Below are 21,261 nucleotides of genomic sequence, written 5' to 3' on the forward strand. Positions count from 1 at the left end.
GTAGTCATCTAATGTCCCTCGCCTCCTACAATAACATTCCAGTTTATATAAAGAAAGTTAATATATAATTGTTACATGTCATGCATATCTCTGCTGATGATCATGAGCAGCACTGTTCCCTTTTTTTAAGGAGAGAATAGGTTTGACCCATCTATATTTTATTAAGATTATGAAATGAGAAAAGATAGAAAGTTGAGGCAAACATTATATCAGGAAAGAGTTTCTGCAAACTTCCAACCATTCAGTAGCTCTATCAGTACTCATGAAGCCCAATCCAACAGAATGTTAACAATCTCTTTCTTGAGCAAATGGTCAAACTCTACTTCAAATCTAAATATCATTGAATTTCTGTCTCTTCAGACCATCCACCAAACAAAAGCTACCAAGAGGTCTGGATCTTAACTAATAAAGTTTTAATCCTCTTCAACCTCCACATGCCCCAGCAAGATTTCTAAGACCCATACCACCTTACCATTTAATTTTAGCTTTGAAACAAATCCACATTTTTTTGCATATTGACAACTGGGGAAGATACGTAAAGCAAATTCAAGGGCTCTAAAACACTCTGAGCAGAACTTAGCTTTGTTCGTTTTGCTAAATTTTCTGCGGCAAAAATCATATTCTTAGAAGCCAACCATATAAAGATTTTTAATTTTTTCAGAAAGAGAATCTTCCAAATAATTAAAGAAAATGTTCCAAGTGAACCTTGAAGATACTATTAGAAAACTATCTCCGCCAAACTGTATCCTTTGCATATGAAGGAGAAACAAGTTAAGAATTTCCATTGGTTTGCAAAATTTCAAGACACAAACTTCTAACATATTTATGCTTATGTTCTTTCATGTTTGAAACATATGTGCACATATTAAAAATCCATCGAAGTTAAGCACATGTGCACATATTAATATTGGAACATATTAAACGTATGTTTGCAAAATTTCCATCGGCTGTTATCTTCATACCGTCATTCAAAACACATCCATCAAAGTTGATCTTAAGAAAACTCGAAGGTGGAAACTCAGATGATGTACATCGTCTGAGGCACTACAAAAGCAGAAGTAGAGTTTTAGGTGTCTCGAGCTGTCAACAGCCTATCCGATAGACCTATGATCTCCGCAGCATACACCCGGGCTCTGTTCATCACGAACTTTGGTGTAGAACTGCTCTCTTCAAACATTCAGGTATTTCTAGCCAGCCAGATATAGTAAGCAATATATATTAATGTAATGGCCCATCGTTTAAGTGATAGGGTCAGATTAGCACCGGGCATGTGGTGGGATACCAATAAACCTGGTCACGCTAGAATGAAGTATGGCTCGCAATCTCTTTCACCGCTACACCCAAGGCAGTACGGTACTCCGCGCTCAATTTAGGACTGATCTCGTTGATAGCCCAACCAAGCCACCTGTCGAAAAAAAGAAAGAAAACCATGAGCTAAACGAGCAAACCTCTGGATCCAGACACAATCCTATTTAGATGCTGCTTGCTTTCGAAAACACCGTAGACACCCTTTACTCTGTCCCTTGCTTTGTCTCAGGGACTGCAGAACCTACACCAACCCTTCGCATCTCCATTTCCGCTCCCTGTAACAGCAAAGGCGATGGCTTCAGCTACTGCCTTCCTCTCCTCTCACGCACTCTACTCCTCTCGCGCCCTCCGTCTCTCGAGGGCTTCCGCCCTAGGGTTTCCCCGCTCCCACTCCCTCCGTGTGGAGGTCGCCAATCCCTTTCCCTTCCTCTATGGATCGACCGCCTCCGGCGGCAGCGGACTTCTCGGAAAGATCCGAGGGTGAGCTTGGATTCACTTTTTGGTTTGGTTGGGCTGCTTGGTCTTTGTTTTCTTGATGATTTGAGTCATGATGAAAATTTTGTTCCCTTAATCTGGATTTATTTCTCTCCTCTTCTTTCTCTACTTATTCTCAAGGATATGATGCGCCTCTCTGGCAGTCAATTTGACGTGAAAATATGCATATAAAATAGTTTGGTTTGCTATGATGTTCTGTTTTCCTTTTTTCCCAACTCAATTGATCTTTGAGTTTTTGCATGTGATAATATTCATTTTTGTTTTCTTTCTTTCTTTATCTGATTAGAATTATATATTTACATGTAAATATATGATTTGGTTTCTTGAGAGCACAAGTAAGGATCTGTATAATAGGGAATACACTGTCTGTAGAATTTGATTAAATTCATAATAGTGGTAGAAAAGCAACAATTAATTACATAAGAGACTAGTAGTAATGCAATGGTTGATGGTTCACACTGCTGGTGAAAGAGCAGGGTAGAAAAGTGACACTAATCTTGTTAATTGTAATTCTCTATCAAAAAATTTGAGTATAGGACCTGGCACCACATGTTGATACATGTTGTTTTGCTTTCATTTTCTTTGTTCACCGTTTCATACATATATCTTAAATTGCAAATAGAAAAAAAAATTTTTATTAAGGTTGTCATATATCTATGATATTCAATGCTAAATTTTCTTTGGTGGGAGACAATGTTTTGTGGCGCCACTGATTACATGTGCAGCATAAACATTTTTTAGAAATCATCATTAAGTATATCTTAAAGTCTTTGCTCTGCAGGAGTGGTTTTCAATCTTCTGTCGATTCAGCAGACACATTGGGATCTTCCTCCTCGGTATGTGAAATCATCCTTCATCTGTGATGTGTCTATTAACAACAATCTTCTCTATGAAGGTTCGAACAGTTGTATTATGCGCAATTATGCTTTGGGTGGAAAGATGCAATGCTTCTTTTAATGATTCTCTTTGCTTAACATTTTGTTTTGTCCTACTTTACTAGTACGAAGTCTTGAATCTTTATTGTGTATCTGCCAAAACCTGTGATGATCATACTACTCAGGCATGAAGACTAAGTGGGTTCATGATTGCCTTAAAGAAGATATGGAATTCTGGAATAAATAGTGGAAAGCTATTATCATCATCTTTTTTAATTTAAACTAATGTGAGCATTTAACCAGTGCCAACTGAAAATCTATGTATTGTTTCAGCAGAAGCTATAGTTAAATAATTGGTAAAAGAAAGAAAACAAAAAAAAAGATTTTATTATTTAGAAAACTAGAACAAGTATATTATGAAAATCCGGTCTCCAAGATGAAACTACATTTCTTGTGCAAATGCAATATTCTCCTGTTTAATTTATGAAATGTTGGGGCAAAGTAGGGGAGCTTGCTTGGGCTATCTGCAGTTTTTGTGTACTTTAAATTTGTTTTTTCCTGAAATTGTATGAAATTTTTTGATACCATTGGATTATATTGTTTTGATGTCCACTATTTTGACAAAGTTCTTTGTGGCAGATGTCTGACCAAGAGAAGAATGTGGTTCCAATGCCAATTGTGTTGATCGATCAAGATTCGGATCCAGATGCAACAATTGTGCAGATTAGTTTTGGGGACCGTCTGGGGCCACTTGTTGACACGGTGATGTTACTGTTTTTCCTTGTTCTCAGTAAAAAAAAAGGTCACACCTTATCCTAGAATATCCTTGCTGGATGTATTTTCAACTCTCTTGCAGTTGTTAGCTTTGTGGTGTAAATAACATGGTGATCCTCTGTCATGCAGTTGTCCTCTATTCTTTTAAAAAATATCTTGTAATCTTTTACCCCCCCCCCCCCTTCTCTCTTTTCTGGTTGATGTTTCCACTATCACTAGCAAGATCATTAACTATTTTGTCACTGATGGAAGTCTATATAAAAGCAATCTATACAGCACCCATAAAAAAGGAGATTTTCTGGATTTTTTCCAAATTATTTTCTTTGTTTTGTGGTCAATCAACTGATTTTACAAAAATGATAATGCCTTGGACAATCTATGTTATTGAATACTCATTCAACCATTGCAGACTGTCATGAGCATTCATCTCGATTTTAGTTTGCATAATCGAGATATGAAGCATTTGAAGCCAATTATGCATTGGTAAAAGTTATACTATGGTTACATTGCACTCGGTGCCAGTATTGTGCATATCCTTGAGGGTGGGTAGGTTTGTCTAGTGTGCTTCTGAACGTGGTTATTACTTATCACTGTGACCTACAAGACAATTAGATTATTTAATATTATCTTTGTATATCTGGGTGACAGGCTACTTATCAGTTGTTAGAAATATGCAGATGAAGGCACTCAGAGATCTGGGCCTGGATGTGACCAAGGGAAGTGTGACAACTGAGCCTTCTGCTATACAGACAAAATTTTTCATTATGCGATCGTGAGTGATATTTTGTTATTTAAGATTTTTTAGTGATTTGTTTTATAATAATCTTTTAAAAGAAGTTATGGATCTTCACTCAGAGATCTGGGCCTGGATGTGACCAAGGGAACTGTAAGAGCTGAGTGTTCTATTATAAAGGAAAAAATTTTCATGACGTACAATCATGGGTGATATTTTTGTTATGAAAGATTCTACTGATTTATTTTATAATAATTTTTTAGAGTAGTTATTGATCTTCTCCATATGTGAATTTTTTTTGTTTAGTTGGTGTATCCTGCCTTGTTATTGAACTCAATCCTCATATCTGAAAATGTCTTAAACATTACAATCAGTTGATGAAGGCGGTCCTCTTCTTATTTATGCACAATATGCTATCGTCTTGGTCATTTACTCAGTGCAAACCAGAATATGCACTGTGCATATTTACCAGATTAGCCATGCAATATCTTCAACTTCTACTGGTATTGGTGATAGTTCATTGCTTGGCAAAGTAGATGTCAGACTTATTTTTATGAATATCTGATGTGGAAGTGATTCAATGGAACCAGATCTTGAAGCTATTGATGTGCCACATAATGTGCTTTGTCATTACACCAGTAGGCAAGGCCTAATGGACATACCATCCTTGGTCATGAGCTTATCCGTTATGACTGTAATAAGAACCATTTCTAAGAGTCATACAATGTTGCCATTTTCAAGTGTAATTGAAACTGATTGCCAATGAGGGCATTTTTTTCTTTGTCATTTCTTGTGGATATTGAATGGTTAGAGTTTTTGTTTTTCCCCATTTATATTGTTATCTGATCATCTAGTTGGCTTCATGAACATGCTAGGGGACGGAAGGTTGAAAACCCTGCAATGTTGGAAAAAATTCGGCTTACCATAATAAACAATCTTCTTGAGTACCACCCTGTATGTTCCTATTTTCATACTTGTCTAGATTTGACATGTATTTTAATAGTTTTTGTTCTTTAATTGCACAATCTATTTGCTGTTTCTGTAGGAATCTAGTGAGAAGCTGGCAATGGGTGAGGTTTTTGGAATAAAACCTCCAAAGAAGAAGGTAACATAGTTCTTTCTGATAGTTGAATATTGTACTACATCTTGTTGAGTCAAGCTTTATTTATGCTAAGAATCTACCTTTCTGTCATTTCTAGGTTCAATGTTTGGAATTTTGTATTAGTCTGGATCTAAGTATTTTACGTTATCCTTCATTGGCAAAATATGTTAGCTTTCCTTTTGAAGTTCTAGATTAACCAACCACTGACAAGGCAAAAACATAGAGAAATTGTGAGAAGTCCACACATGAGCTGTAAAAAGTTCCTCTCACTCGATTCAGTTGTTTCTTATTATATTGCCCAGAAAAATGGAATTGAATTTGTTATTTAATTAAACAGAAGTAGCAAAAGGTGATACTGCAACTCCTTGAGAAGCTTAGCATAAAAAATTCTTATTTTTATAACTTAAGAATTAATTCTTTATTAAGCTCTATGAAAGAATTTCCTTTAGTGAGAGTTCTGATGCTTTTGTTGCAAATTTTCAGTTATTCAGTTCTGAGTATTGCTTTATATTTACTTCAAATAAATGCCTTAAGGTTCACACAATATCACAATTCTTCAGGAAACTCGATCAAATTCTTCAGGTACTGTACCTATTTTTTGCAAATTCTCAAAATATAAGCATTTCAGGAGTTAATCTCCAGCTGTCAATAATAAACACCATTCCCTGTACTACAACATGGCTGGACCCATTTATTGGTCACAGTTCAAATGGGTTTGCTTGCTTACCTGGTTTATTTGAACACATATAAAGTATAAATAAAGAAAAATAGGATACAACATCTGGACCAGTTCTGCTAATTAAAACTTTATGAACTGTTGCAACTGGATGTTTTTAAATGTTTTGGACTATGTTGGACTTGTTATCTAACCGAACTGCAATTTATTCAAAATTTTCCTTTCATTTTGGAACTTGTTCGGTCAATTGGCCTAGTGACCTAGTTCTCCTACAGCAAAGGAATGGGTTTTGTGAGTTTAGTATTCTCTTTTCTCCTTTATTGCGTAAGAGACGGGCATGGATACTCATTCCTTTTATCAGTACATGATCTGGCCCTAAAGATAACTTAATGCTTTTTCTCTCTAGAAACACTTTGATGGGCCTAAATAAGTGCATTGTATCGGTTCGGTATCACTTTTGACATAGGAGAAACACTTTTATGAACTTAACAAGTGCAATATTCACTTGGACATCACTTACAAGAAGACTGGTTATCCTCTTTTTCAATCTTTAGAAATAAAATTATGTGCCGTATAATATTCTAGTAGTTTGGTTTCTACAACATCCAGTCATATGATAATATATGTGAACAATTTGGATCAGCGCTATTTACTTTTTGATGTGCCATATGTGTTATACGATCTTACATATCATTATTCTATTATGTCTACTTTTATCAAATGGAGGCCTTGTTGCAAAAAATGCCCAAGAACCTATAAACTCAAAGATTTGAAACAATATGAAAATGCAATATAATGCAAGCGACTAAGGCATATTTTCCTGGGCTTATGAACTATATGGACCAGGTAACATGATAGAAGAAAGGCCTGGAGGTGCGGATAATGGCAGGTGTATTAAGAGTGGGAATGCTGTAGTCTGTCAATTATCGTGACTAAGGTCCACTAAACCAGTATCGGGATCCGTACCGGTCGGCGCCCGGTACGGTTCGGTGCCATACCAAATTGATACGGATAGGGTGCCAGGCGTGCCGGTTCACATATCGGCATGTCCTTTTTTTTGAGTTTTCAAAAATATTTAATTGGTAATCACTCTTTTGGAACTTTTTCAATGATTTAAAGTCTAATTTGATATTTTTTGATATTTTTTGATATTTTTGGTGTTTCTATGATCCCGGTTAACCTAGATGATATATCTTATTGCTTTAAAATGAGACAAATCATAAAATGAACAACATAAAATATTCTCAAATCAAGCAGTGACGTAAAAATTAAAAAATAATACAATCAATTACATACATTTAAAGTCCAACATACATACTGATATCTAAAATAGCATCGAGTAGCGATGCCTCTCGTAGATATCCAGATCATCAGCGTAGTCAAAAGGCACATCAGCCCACCCCTCTAATTAAGTGGCGTAGTCTTGTACGTTCATCTCATAAGGAACACGCTCCGGGTTATAAACACTCTTCGGCCTTTTCAACAGACTCGATGCTTTAAAAAGCATCCGGTGTAGTCCACAGTGTCAACCCGATTCAAAATCGGGTTGACGCGGTGCGAACCGGCCGATTCACACCGAGTCTGCACCGAGTTGACTAGTTCCGGCCAGTTTGGACACTTATCGGCTGGTTCCGATCGGTAAAGGACCAGTTCCAGCCGGCTCAGTAGAAGTTTCAGCCGGTATCAGTTTGCATCGAGTCTGCACCGAACCGACTGGTTCCGGCCAGTTTGGACACTTACCAGCCGGTTCCGATCGGTAAAGGACCAGCTTCGGCCGGCTTGGTAGAGGTTCCAGTCGGTACGGAGTCGGAACTAAATATATTAGGCAAACCAACCTAGTTTTGCACCAGGTCGGTTCGACACTGCCGGAACCAGATGGTTCGGTCGAGTTCGGCAGACCTTGATCGTGACCTTACATTTTTGAGGCATGCAATGGGGCTGTATGCAAAACTGTTGGAACATAAAAAATAAAAAAAAAACATGGTTTAAGCTAAGGCATTGAATGCTCAAGGCCAGGATAATCTTGATTAGGCAATCACTAAAAATTTGTGGGGAGTACATTCATCACGGTTTTGTTTGTAGGCAAGAGCATGTCTTTAAGGTCCATTCGAGGTAATTTGGCCGCCGATAAAGTTGCTTATTTCAGGTTTTCACTTAGAGCATGAAGGGCATGTGCAGGGGATCAAGTAATATAGATGGAAACACATGCTAACCTCAAGACTGGAAACCGGGATATAAAACAACATAAAAAAACTTTGCGAGTTAGATTCTTTAAGGATTTGAAAGATGGATGTATGAGGTTCTAATATCATTGGACTGGGATGACAAAGCGAGATGATTTGAAGGCTCAAGGACAAAAAATAACCACAATAGAACTGTGTTAGGCTGTGTAGGTAGGGATGTGAGAGTAATTTAGAAATGTGACAAATGACGAGGAAGTAACTGAGAGCTGATGGATATTTTAAACTTTTATGATCCTTTGCCATGGAATACAAAGGTAACATTTCTTGCAGGAAGTTACAGTTGCATTGCAATTATAATTATGCGAATATTGGATTAAAAATTTGAAATTGGTCTAATGCAAAGTATGCTACTCTCTGATTGCAAATCCACCTTTTGTGTTCTAAGAGATGGACTGCCTATTACAAGTGGAGCTGTAGTTTTTTTTTGTTGCCATGGTTGTTTCTTTGAGAGTTGTACATCAGTTCACCATTTAGTTGGTGCTAACTCAAACATTTGCAGGTGAAAGTAGTCTTTTAATTGACGTTGTACGTAAAATTTAATCTAGTTAGATTTATTCTAGGACATGGGTAAAATCTTTGCATTGTTTGTGTCCAAACTGTTAAAATCACGTTTGGAATGCTTGTTGTGACAAGCATCAGAGCATTCTTGCTAGTTAAAATATAAGGCCTTTAATTTATATTCAGTACAAAGGGTTAACTAAGTGTTATATTCAATACAAAGTGTTATACTAAATTTGTAGCACGTTTTCAACTAGGTTTTGAGTACCAATTGAGTGCATTCCTGGACCTAAAATTAGCTTTGTCTTGGATGTCTCTCATCTTGCATGCTGTTCAAACAGAAACCCTGACCTGTTAATTCTTATTATGGACAGCTTGATGTTGACATTGCAACACATATATTTGTTCAAGATGATGGACCAAAGAGAAGGTTTGTTACTTCATTTTGGTATTTATTGTTTTTGTGCTTGATATTATTAAGTTTGCTGTAAATTCAAGTAAAGTTCTAAATATTTAAAAAGGAATATGCGGTATGTTATAATATTTGAAACTCTTACTTAGTGGCAATTACTATAGTTTACCAACACGGTCTTTGGTTTCCACGCTTATTACAAGTCTTTTTTTTTTGTCATTGTCTTTATTGGTTATCTTTCTATAAGTCATCATAAAACATGAACCTTTAATTCTCATTAGATCTACATACCTCTTCTAGAATAATTAAATACTATTTAAGAGGCACACAAGCATTGAGAGTCTTGAGACAGTATGCTTGTTCTTATCAAGGTTTTCCATATCGGTATCGGATCCTGTATTGGTACCATGCTGGTACAGTGCGATACGTCCAGTACATGGGTAGGTTTGGTGTACCGAGTCTTGGTTTGATACTGATACTTTTTGGTACATCCGGCATGGGGTGGTACGTTTCGTTATAGCGAATCTTGGTTCTCACATTATTCTGCTCTGCAGCTTACTTGATGGTTATTTGCTTCCACGTGCATGGGAACCCCCCTCCCCCCTCCTTTTTTTCTTCCCTTCTTTTTCCCCCCCTTTCTCCTTGCTTTTCCTCCCTCAGGTGGTTACTGTTTTCTTAATCTGGAATTTCTTAAAATGTCACAACCCTGCTTCCTTGAACTTTTTAATACTGCTACAGCTTACTCTACATTGAGACTGCTGATCGACCTGGACTACTGTTGGAGATAATCAAGATTATAATAGACATAAATATTGATGTGGAATCAGCTGAGATCGACACTGAAGTATGTCTTCTTCTTCTTTCCAGAACAACTACCAATTGCTTTTCAAGTAAAGATATATCTATTTTATCTTATTTTACAGGGCCTGGTTGCGAAGGATAAATTCCATGTAAGCTACAGAGGTGCGGCATTGAACAACTCCTTATCGCAGGTAAGGTTATCTCTGTATTTTCTTATCAGTTTTCATAGGCAATTGGTTTGAGTCATATGTTTTTTCAAATACCTATACAGACAAAACTTCTTAGAAAATTTGCTCCAAACAAAAGGACAGTCTTATATCTCGCACTAGCTCTTCCATGTGATCTGTTTCAGAAAAAGTCCAGTAACTCGATAGAGATTGGATGAATGTGATATTTGAATAAGTATACACTGAAGGAGAGAGTTCGTGCAAAGAATGATACATGATATGATTTCTTTGACTTAATAGATAGCGCTCCATATCCTCTTATCCAGGAAATCTAATGTGCATGCAGGTGTTGACAAACTGTTTGCGTTACTACCTTAGAAGGCCTGAAACAGATGAAGACAGCTATTGATGCCTCATTCCTATGCAGCTCAAGACCACCATTGGTGCAGCTCCCCTTCCACTGTTTACAAAACTGATTCTGTAATTAGGGGCCACAAGGCACCCTTCTGTTACATCCTTTGCCGAATACATGATTATTGGTATCTGCTCTGTTCGCTGCTAACTGTAGGGGTGGACTTGAGGTCTCTATTCTGAAGTGAACTGGATGCTTTTAGCCTTTAATTTTGATTGGCTTTAGCTGCAGCTGCTTCTGTTTGTCAGAGCGATTCATTCTAATCAAATGTTGTGAATGATGATGGTTCTTTAATTTTGCTTGCCCTCCATTTTGAGCACGTGTAATTTAGGTCTGCTGCTTTGGAGTTGTCTCAAGTCTGACCACTAGGATGAAAAATACCTAGGCTGTCGCTTCTGAATTCTGCTTTTTAAACCAGAAGATTTCATATTCAGATACCAACCGCCTTTCATTTTCCAATAAAATCAAACATGGGACTATAAATATTTCATGGCGATATCTTTTCAGGGAAGTGATATCCAAGCAGAATAAGGGCATTTAGCAAAGCCTCAAAAACTATTGCTCTGATTAAAAAAAGACAGAAAATTGAATGATGCCTGATTATTTAGTTCATTTTTCATTTGATTGATTCTTTTATATCACATAACATAGTTTTCTTGATATCTCATGTTACCGGTTAGTCAAGGGTTAGCCCTGTTAGTGGTACTTTTTTGGGGATACCGTTATGTACATAAAATACTCTCTTTAGCCATAGTGACTAGGACATAATATATGGTAATGGGTCATTGCCAAATTAGCAGCTGATTGGCTTTTGGGGATCAATATATGTTGATAATTATTTTTAGTAAAAGAAGGTTGAATCTTGTTGAGGGAGAGAATTAGTTAAATCATAACATTGAAAGCATGCTAGTAGTGTTTGCCAATAAGCTAGACGCATCTCATTCTTATTGTATCTCGTATTCTAGCGTGTTTCACATATCAGGTTGTCGGCGCAACCCATGAGTGGGAAAAAAGAAAAAAGGAAGAAATTAGTAGATTACATTGAAGCTATTTATTTCTAATGCTTTGGTGTATGTTTATTATAAAACTAATATATGAGAAGTCTCAAAATTTTTCCGCTTTCAATTGTTATTTTTTATCAATTGTTCGCATCAATATTGCATGTCACATTCATCAGTGGTCATATTTTCTTACCCACCTCAGAGATCACTGACTTCTAAGATGAAGACAACAAAAAAATTACTTCTTCAAAAGCTTACTTGTAGGACTCCTATATTAATCTTGGTGACATTGTTGAGGGGAAAATATGATTCCATTTTTCAGGCTTCAAGAAATACTTTAAAAAAAAAGGACTGTTAATCAAATAAGCTATCCTTAAAACTATTTTAAGTTGAAGTTATTTGATAATGCGATCCCTTCCTTACAGAACAACATATAGACTAGGCTCAGTAGGTTGCATGCAAAAACTAGGTCATATGCGATAGAAATTTATTATGCAGAGTATCCCTGCTAGTCCCAACTTGATGCATGCCTTTGGCTAAGTTTATATTCAGGAAAAAATATTTTTGGCCAATTCCTACTAATATAATCCTGCATGCTGGCTACCAAGACTGGTTCATATTAGACAAAATAATTGTTAACGATAACTATTACTGAGGCAGATCTCATGCCAAGGTCAGTTTATATTGGGAAAAAAAAACGTTCTGGCTAGTTTCTACTAGTCTTGGCATGTCCATTACCAGGACTAGTTCATATTTAACCAAAAAGAAACAAATAAAAACTCGATATGATTGAGTTTCAACTATTCCTACTGAGACTAGTTGGTATTTTAGAAAAATTTCTCGTCACAACATATTCCAACTAGTCCTTGCATGTCGCCTAACTATACCGGCCATATTTGACTGTGTGTGAACTGGTGTCCGCATCTCGTCCAAGGAGATTTCTTGATACAAAAGACGTAAACGAAGAATTAGAGGATTGAATGGGAATATGACCATACGAAGTACAATTTCTCTGCCGAAATAAACTGATTAAAATGGTACAAGAAAAATCAATGGATTAAGCCTCAGAGCCACCCGGAATATATATCGTCGAAAAACGAACAGGGAGAAACTTTTATTCCATTTTGATTTCATGTTCTACAAAATCCATCCAAGCGTCTACAGAAAGTACTTCGACTATAATACAGCGATGATAAGACATGAATTCTATAAGAAACAGAAGCCAACAGCAACTCTCATCCCATTACTCTATTAAACTACTAAACTGGGGTCATGGGGGAACTGGAGCCGGCGATGATGGATGACATCTCACCACCACGGGCAACTGTTATGGCGACGGGGAATGCAGACGGTCTTCTGCCCATTATTTTGTGCTTGCTCATCCATTGATTCATAGAGCTGTTGACAGATTGAACAACAGAAGCAACAGACTAATTAGTAATCGGGCTACTAATCGTGCAACTAGAAGGAGTAGTCATGAATCATAAAAGGTTACGATCCGTACCAGGTGGTTCATCCTCGCCAAGTTTTTTTGCTGAAAATTAGGGAGAAAGAAAACAAAATAAACCTTGTTAGTGACTGCCGAGGACAAGAGCCTTTTAATTTGTCTCTTAAGGGATTTTTTTTTCCTCTAAAGATGTTCACAAGAACCTTAGGGAATGGGGAATAGGGTTTTTACTGGGTGGTTGACTTAAAAACCATCATAACAATATTTCAAAGAAAATAAAGTTCTGCAGATCTCATTTACCTCCTCTTCTTGGAGCCTGGCATTCTCTTCTCGGAGCTGGTTAACCTTAGCCTCCAGCTCTTTCGTGTAAGCCTGTAAGGGTTCCACAAAGAAAGGTCAAGAAAAGGATATAAATATGGTCCTCTCGAGCAATAAGTTTGTTGGTTTTTACACTGCAAAATAAAAGATTCAGGAAAAAATAACAATCTAAATATAACCTTAATGAATAAAAGGGACATCTCGAAAAGGCACTATAATGAAAATGTACAACTATAATAATATATCAATATGAGATAAACAAAACTACTTCAATTATTTATCTTCTCTGTATCTTTTCCTGTTCTCTCCACCTCTACTTCAATTATCTTTTCCAAGGATAAGATACTTAAGAACACACTTTATACGAGTACAAATGCCCTCAGTTTTTTTTTGGTAAGAAACGCCCTTTAGTTTCTGAGCACCCAATATTTTCAGATGGGTAACATAGAGTGCATGGCTCTCAAACAGTTTCACTTTTGTTTGCTGTGCTCGGCCAGCTTTAGGAAAGCCAAGCCAAGTTAGGAACTTACAAAATGGACGCTTCATTGGACTATTTGACAAGCCTTCCTGAGAATGATTAGAGTTAATAATAATTAAAGCTTTTTTATTCTCCCTGGTGAGGAAAGAAAAATGATTAAGACTGCAGCTGAGCAGGGAAAGCATTTGTACCTGTTTTTTGGCGTGGAAGCGAGCAGCAGACTCCCTACTTCTGATCAATTTCTTCATCCGTCGCTCTATTTCCTTCTCCTCCGTCTCATTCTTCCCTTTCTTCCCCCTTCTACCTCTCTCCCATTCCATCCCCTCTCCATTGCATGGCCCAAGCCCAGCCGTAAGCAGTGATTCCCCTCTCACTTGCTGCACCGCAAAATCTGACATCTCCATCCTCCCTCCACATGCTACAGTACTCGTCATTTGGCCAAGCGTCGATCCTTTAACCTCCATTGGAGATGCAGCAACCTCATATGGAGATGGTGATGATGACAGAGGAGGAGCGTCCGAGTCGTGAACTCTTTGTGCTCCTCCCACGTTCATCATGAGGGGTAGTCCCTCCTCTTGGATCTTTGCCCACACCTTCTCCACAATCTTCCAGTGGAGCGGCCTGGGGAGGGAGAGCGTAGGGGAGCCCTGGCGATGGATAGGGGTTGCTGGGTTGGGGTCAGCAGCACTGGAGGTGGCGGCAGAGGTGTTAGTCTCCTCAGCAGACCAAGGATTGGTAAGAAATTTCTCCATGTTCAAGGATTCAAAGGCGTCGCAGGGCTCGAGGAATATAGTTTCGATAGATGGCTGCCTCAAAGCCGGGGGGAGCATTGGGTCCATCTCCTGCTTCCTCTTCTCCGTCTCTCGCCTCTGGCCAATGCTGAGTAGCTCGGCTCTTTGTCCAGGAGTTTCCTTCTTTTTAGTGTGAGAGGGAACGTTAGTTTGGATTTTGCTGCAGAAAGAGACAGAAAGAGAAGATTAAGTTAGTTTTGAGAATAGGAAAGCATGAACAGACATTTCTACGAGTTCATGTCAAAGCGGTGAGATGCAGACAGTTTTTTGGGCAAAGAAGGAAAGAAAAAAAGTGGAGACTGCTGATGTTGGCGGAGAAGGCCTCTTTGCTTCTCTTGATAGTTGTGAAATGTCCATGAACCATGCAAGAATAATAACAATAATAATAATAATAATAGCAATAATAATACTATTAAACTAATATCTTCATAGTTGATGCGACATGCATTTTTTTATTATCATAAATTTCTTTTGGTGCAGAATAAGGGAGGATGGGGCATGCTAGGATGTGCTAATTTGATTTGTTTGGCATAATTTGATCTTTTTAGTATAGTTGGCAATAAAAATTTGAAGCTCGAACCCTAACACGGTCGAATCTATCTCTAATTTATAATATAATTAAAATATATAGAGCACGAAATTCTCGTAGAACCTCCAAGAAATTAAAAATCCGTGTTAAGAGTTGCCCCAAAATTCCTATCTCAAACGAGTCTAAAAACTACGAAAAAACAAGATAGTCGAAGCGGATTCTTCCACTTATGTGTTATAATAAAAACCAGGTGGCTCTAATTTATTGCCTCCCTGACCATCAAAGGAAGAAATAGTAATGTGATTAACCCAAAACAGAGTATGCTATGAAACATTTTAGAATCATAGATGAAATGAATAGAATGATAGAGAACTAAAGAGTTGTGGAGAGGCCCAAATGCCAAACCTTGAGACCAAGTTTAGAAATGCTAGGAATCTCGACTAACTTCCACTCAATCTAAAAATCTGGTCTGTTGCTCGATGCATTACCTACGAATTCATTCCTGTCGAAATTAATGGAACCCAAACCCTACTTTGCGTGTGAGAGAGAGGGTGAGAGAAAGCTCCAACTTCCACGTGGAAGGAAGAGAAGGTAGGAGCATTACGTTACTCACACCTCAGCCTTGCTTTATTACCCCATGTATATAAGATTTGCATCTCTAAATGTCTTATATTAGTTTAACTCCTCTCTGTACCACTAACCATGGTCATTATATCTCCTGGGCCCAAAGGGGAGATCAATTTGATTGTTTTTTTTCTTAGCCACCAAGAATCGCAAGAGTTTCGCAATGATGCGCCACCGTAAGTTATGGATCTCCCTCTAATTAGTTTTACATGAATACACCCCCTCTACCTGCCTCCACTCATATCTTTCTTGGATTATCAGTGGAATTTTGTAATGTCAAGAATTAGCAGGGCAAGGTATAATTAATCTTATTAGGTTGTTTGTGTAAAAGGTCTAGATGTTGAGAATGAAATGCTCAAAGTTGTTTCAATTTTTCAGTGGAAAGACCTAACATGATGAATATAAGCATATTGATGATGGTGATTTTTTTTAAAAAAAATGATATCAGAGATCAGTTTAAGCACAGCAATATTTTAAACAAGGCACCTAGGACTTTTACACTGTTGAGGACACTAGTGCCAAAGGGATGAAAATATCTGTGTTTAGGCTTCTGTATTTTTATATAACAATAATTGGATTTATAGAATGATGATTTATATTTTTGCCTCTCATTTTAACTACTCAATCACCGGGGCTTGCAAGGTTGGTTGTTGAATATCCATAATGAAGCTATTGACTCTCATTTAACATAAAAGTAGCCTAACAGTGCTTTGAATAAATGGGTGACAAGAACATAATGCTGAGGAGGTCTTTTTTGATGCGCAAGTTGTAGATGATACTGTACTGAACTACCTAAGGCCTTTTCAACATAGAAATGTTGAAAGAATAAAGCAAATAACTAGAATGTAGGCCTTTTTTTTTTTTGAGATAGCATGAGTATGCATTTGATATTATTGAGTATGTCTTGAGTTTACAAACCTAGAGAGGCAAAAAGAGATTTTTTTTCCGAAGTAGAACAAGTGGAGCATAACGCGACGAATGAAGCGAAGGGAAAAAGAAACCCCAGCCATCATGCTTGTCTTGTTTGGACCGCACGGTTAGTGAGCCAGGAGTGCAGGAAGAAAGCTCCTACAGACTAGACTAATCTAATTATTATAGGACACAAGTTCGAATCCAAGTCAACTTTCTCTATTATATACACATACATACATACATACATATACACACACATACATATAATCTTATAATCCTGAAAGATGGGAACAACTGGATGTTCTAGAGATCGGATGTATTAAAAGCTAGAGTTTGAGATAAACCTTGTACTTTTGTGATCTTTATTTTCTATAGTAAAATTTCTGCATCATTTTTGTCCATAGACATAGGTCAATAGATCAAACTATATAAATATCGTATGTTTTTGTTGCTCTTTCTTGTTTTTTCTTGTTTCATTATTCTCCTCGTCTATTGTAACAGATATAACAATGAATCCTCATTCGTCTAAGAAGATAAAGAAGCATGCAATTTCATATTTATCTTTGTAATCTTTTGTTGGATAAGTGATAGAGGGGGCCTTTTTGGTTAATAAGAAAAAAAAAAGAGCATGGAACGAATGGGGGATCTGTTGCAAGTTTAGTTTGCAGCCGACTGATTCATCTCAATTATAGTATAACAGTATTGTGTTATATAATACTATGATTAACACTTAAAAAGGATTATATTACATTTGATTCTAAGATTGTCTTATACATCTCACAAGTTCATTTCTTTTGAGAAGATTTATTTTTCATAAGTTTTTTTTTCCCCATAATGACGATGACTTCAAATTATATTATTCTTTTCTTCTAGGTGAAGCGATGACTTCTGCTTTAAAAGCATTTATAATTTTAGTCATAATAGCTTGTCTTATAAATGCTAAACAACTACCATATCTTTGACATAGTAACCCGCATTTAATTCACATCTTATGATTAATATAAGCGAGACTATGTTTCCAACAATTTTTCACTAAACTAATTTTGGATCATCAAACTTGAATCCCCTTATTTCAATCCGCATTGTAAATTTTTCGCTTATGTAATCTCTAAACAACAAAGTGGTATTCCTACCTCAGATTTTGATGTTTAAATGGCATGCTCTGATGTTCGCAAGATCAAACCTTTTTCAATTCTTTTCATTGCATTCTTTTCTTCTTCTCATTCATACATAACAGACGTGCTTAAACAAAAGAAATCAGACCTTCTGATTTGTATCTTCACAACAACATTCACGTCTTCAATTTCAAATGCATCAACCTGATCATCACTGGTTTGCGCCTAAAGAATAAAGAATGATCCTTGGAATACTTGAGACGTAAGCATATAAAGCCATCATTGCGGTTTCTCATGGCATAATGGCTTCAGACTATCTTGCTGATTAAAAAAAAAACAAAACAAAAGACACAGTAAGGATCAAACCAAGTTGAACCTAACCTTCATCCACGCTGAGTTTTTTTTTTTTTATATCCCACCTTCTTGGCAATCTCGTAGTAATGAATTGGACGCGGATTTGCCAAGGCATCCCTCCTTTAATTGAGGAGGAGATCCCATGCACGCTATGTATGGCATGATTTAAGAAGCACTCGTTGCACCGGCAAAGTTCACCCAAACCCCATGGACCATACCTTTATCTCTCTACAAGGGAATGTGCAATGACTTTGGGTGTCGATCAAGTTGGTGTACAAAGCATTGCTCCTCATAAATTATCATAATGAGTTCATCATGCCATGATAGGCTGCAAATTGTAGCCCATCTTCCATCTTTCTGTCCTCGTGTCCATGACGTGGACTCAGAAACTTAATTCACCACATAGATGGGAGCAGGGTTCAGAATTCAGACGCCGCTAAGTATCATTGACTAATAAAAAAAAAACTACATATTTATTAGACTGAATCCACCCTCCTCCTAATAGTTTAAATTTTTAGATTTTAAATCTATGACAAATAGTATTAAAATCCAGACCCATAATACATCACAATATTTATTAATTATATAGGCCCCTCCCTGAAAGTTACCATAGTCGAGTAAGATTTAGTAAGATCGAGTAGAACTCGAATTATAAGTGGATCTCTTCTCATCATGAGACTAAGTGAAAAATTTTATCATAATTTTATATTTGTTAACAAGAAAAATGTTACAGTTTATTAGCCTGAGCCAATCTTATCCTAAAAAGGATGCCATATGGTACTGGTGTACTTCAGCAATGCTTTGGCACGACATGGCTCGGATGCAAAGTTGGTGTAAAGCAATTTGATATAATTTAAAAAAATATCCATGGGAGTTTGGGACCTTATAACATGCCCGGATGCCACAGGGTTTATTAATGTATTTTTCTGCATATAACCAACATTTTGAAGTGTCTAAATAAATGTTAACATGCAAGGCTATGAGGTTCATGGTCATCAAGGAGCATCCACGAATATATATCATTATGGTCGTAAATATTTTCATTCAATGGGCAAAACATTCTCTTCATCGAAATAATATTTTAATATATAAAAAAAATATTAGATGGATCGGATCCAATCAAATAATCACTCGCTGCATTATCTCCCATATATTTAAACTACTCAAGATCTAATTCATCCATCTCCAGATCTGGACTGGTCCATTGAATACACATCAGTCTCTGTACCATATTTTCTGTCAACCTTACCATTAATGCTCCAAGATCCGCCCTCGCGAAAAATTCTTTTATGTAAAATAAATATTAAAAGTAATCTTACTTTCTTTCAAAATTATATATGTATTAGATTAAAATTAAATTACAAAACTAATGCAGAGCATTACAATCATTTGCAATAAAAAAAAAATGACGTACAGTAAGTAGTGATGGGAGGACCAACCAATAATGAACACGTGGGCCTCACAGACTAATAAACAAATTTTGAAACGTGCCAAGTCCGTCAACCCACCTTGGCGTTTGTTTATATACCCCTCCTCCTCTCCTCCCTTCCGCCTTGCCTCAAACCCGCAAGAAAATGGCCCAAAAATTAGCAACCATCTTCGTTGCTCTCCTCGCCGTTGCGTCCGCCGACCCGGATCCGTTCCTCGACTTCTGCGTCCCCGACCCCGGCACGAACCCGGTCGACCTGAACCGGCTCGCCTCCTACCCCTGCAAGAACCCGGCCAACCTCACCGCCGGCGACTTCGTCTTCTCCGGCGTCAAATCCCCGGCCCGGGTCCCCCCCTCGACCGGGTTCGTTGGCGTGGCCGTGAACCCGGTCCAGTTCCCGGGCCTCCACACTCTGGGGATGTCCTTCGTCCGAGCCGACTTCCGACCGGGCGGGGTGAACCCGCCCCACTTCCACCCGCGGGCCACCGAGACGGCGCTGGTGGTAGCGGGTCGGATCTACTCGGGCTTCGTGGATTCAAGCGGACGGGTGTTCGCTAAGGTGGTGGAGGAGGGGGAAGTGATGGTGTTCCCCAGGGGGATGGTCCATTTCCAGATGAACGTCGGGGATTCGCTGGCGACCATCTTTGGGAGCTTTAATAGCGAGAATCCCGGGGCAGTGAGGATTCCGGGTACGGTGTTTGGATCCGATATCAAGGTGGAGCTATTGGAGAAGGCGTTTGGGTTGAGTCCCAAAGAGCTTGAAAGGTTGAAGGAGAGACTGGGGCCCAAAGGATCGATGGAGACAATGGAGTAGAAGGTATTTTGGAATTTCTTATAATTTCTTGTCGATTTGTTTAAATTTGATCATGCAATAATGAGCCAAACATTTTAGAAATATGTGAGAAGAGGAGTTTTTGAGGCCAAAATGTTTTCTTTCTTTTTTTCTTTCCTCTAGCAGGATTTTAAGTCTGTAATCAGTGTTCTTTTATATCTAATGGTGTCTTCTATCTTGCTTCTCTGAGCTGTAAAGTGTGAACATGAACACAGCACCAAAAAGAGAGTTGGGTTGTCGGCTAGCTCTATGTAAGGATTGGTCTTGGTGAACAACCAAACTGAAAGGATTTTAGTGATGGGACCACATGTTGTCTCTTTCGTCAAAGGCATCCTCTCTCTCTAACTCTATCCATCTATCTATTTGTGTGTAAATCTATTTGTGTGTAAATATTGGTTGCAACCTGTGCCCGCTTGAATCATGCTAACTTTTACCAACTTGAATTGAACCATCTCACTACAATCAGACACCAGCATCCTGACTTGCAACGTTTATTATCCAGATTGAATATTCGAATACAATACCTAGGAGGGTTCTCACCATGGGGGTATGCTAAAATATTAAATTGCATTTATTATAGTGGAGATCTTCACTTCTTTGTTTATAATGCTATATCGCCATTGGGTCGTATCTTAAAAAGAAGAATTTATTTTCATTCACACGAATCCACCATTGGATCATCCACTGAATATATCTCATAGCACTGTAAACTATATCATTCATCCATTCTACACAGCTCTCAAAGCGAGCAGTGGTTGGTCCAATGGCAGATTTGTGCGAACGAAAGTGGATCCCTATGTATAAATACTGGTTCCGTAAGCAGTAACTCAGGTTTATTTGAGACCTGAGTTTTGTCTTAAGTGGAGTTAGAATGGGTATGGGTTAGCGGGTGGGGAGTAGCCAGGATGTCTTGATGCTCAAAAATATATAATTAA

The 21,261-nt window shown here is 37.7% G+C and overlaps 3 protein-coding genes across 5 annotated transcripts; 2 read left to right on the top strand and 1 right to left on the bottom strand.

Moving 5' to 3' along the window:
• The first annotated feature begins 1,403 nt into the window (after positions 1 to 1,403).
• LOC103705862 (ACT domain-containing protein ACR12-like) lies at positions 1,404 to 10,790 on the top strand. 3 transcript variants are annotated; one of them, XM_088720670.2, is made up of 10 exons: positions 1,404 to 1,788; positions 2,585 to 2,639; positions 3,318 to 3,480; positions 4,101 to 4,224; positions 5,061 to 5,139; positions 5,231 to 5,290; positions 9,079 to 9,134; positions 9,855 to 9,960; positions 10,040 to 10,108; positions 10,431 to 10,790. In XM_088720670.2, exons 1-10 carry the CDS (start codon positions 1,601 to 1,603, stop codon positions 10,491 to 10,493), a joined length of 963 nt encoding a protein of 320 aa, XP_088576796.2. In that variant the 5' UTR covers positions 1,404 to 1,600; the 3' UTR covers positions 10,494 to 10,790. The 3 variants fall into 3 exon arrangements, with proteins under 3 accessions (XP_088576796.2, XP_008787972.3, XP_088576797.2); XM_008789750.5 differs by having other exon boundaries at positions 3,318 to 3,440; positions 4,130 to 4,224; XM_088720671.2 differs by lacking the exon at positions 9,855 to 9,960.
• A 1,639-nt stretch (positions 10,791 to 12,429) lies between these two features.
• LOC103707939 (bZIP transcription factor ABI5 homolog) lies at positions 12,430 to 14,656 on the bottom strand. Its single transcript, XM_088720672.2, has 4 exons — positions 13,932 to 14,656; positions 13,245 to 13,316; positions 13,002 to 13,031; positions 12,430 to 12,895 (listed from the first exon to the last, which is right to left on the bottom strand). Exons 1-4 carry the CDS (start codon positions 14,577 to 14,579, stop codon positions 12,806 to 12,808), a joined length of 840 nt encoding a protein of 279 aa, XP_088576798.1. The 5' UTR covers positions 14,580 to 14,656; the 3' UTR covers positions 12,430 to 12,805.
• Positions 14,657 to 19,603: 4,947 nt separating this feature from the next.
• LOC103705873 (RmlC-like cupins superfamily protein) lies at positions 19,604 to 20,510 on the top strand. Its single transcript, XM_008789760.5, has one exon. The coding sequence runs from the start codon at positions 19,640 to 19,642 to the stop codon at positions 20,306 to 20,308; it is 669 nt and encodes a 222-aa protein (XP_008787982.2). The 5' UTR covers positions 19,604 to 19,639; the 3' UTR covers positions 20,309 to 20,510.
• Positions 20,511 to 21,261: the final 751 nt, after the last annotated feature.

This window comes from Phoenix dactylifera, chromosome 4 (assembly GCF_051530095.1).
Source record: "Phoenix dactylifera cultivar Ajwa chromosome 4, Ajwa_hap1_PhDact_Kaust_v1.1, whole genome shotgun sequence".
NCBI classification, from domain to species: Eukaryota; Viridiplantae; Streptophyta; class Magnoliopsida; order Arecales; family Arecaceae; genus Phoenix; species Phoenix dactylifera.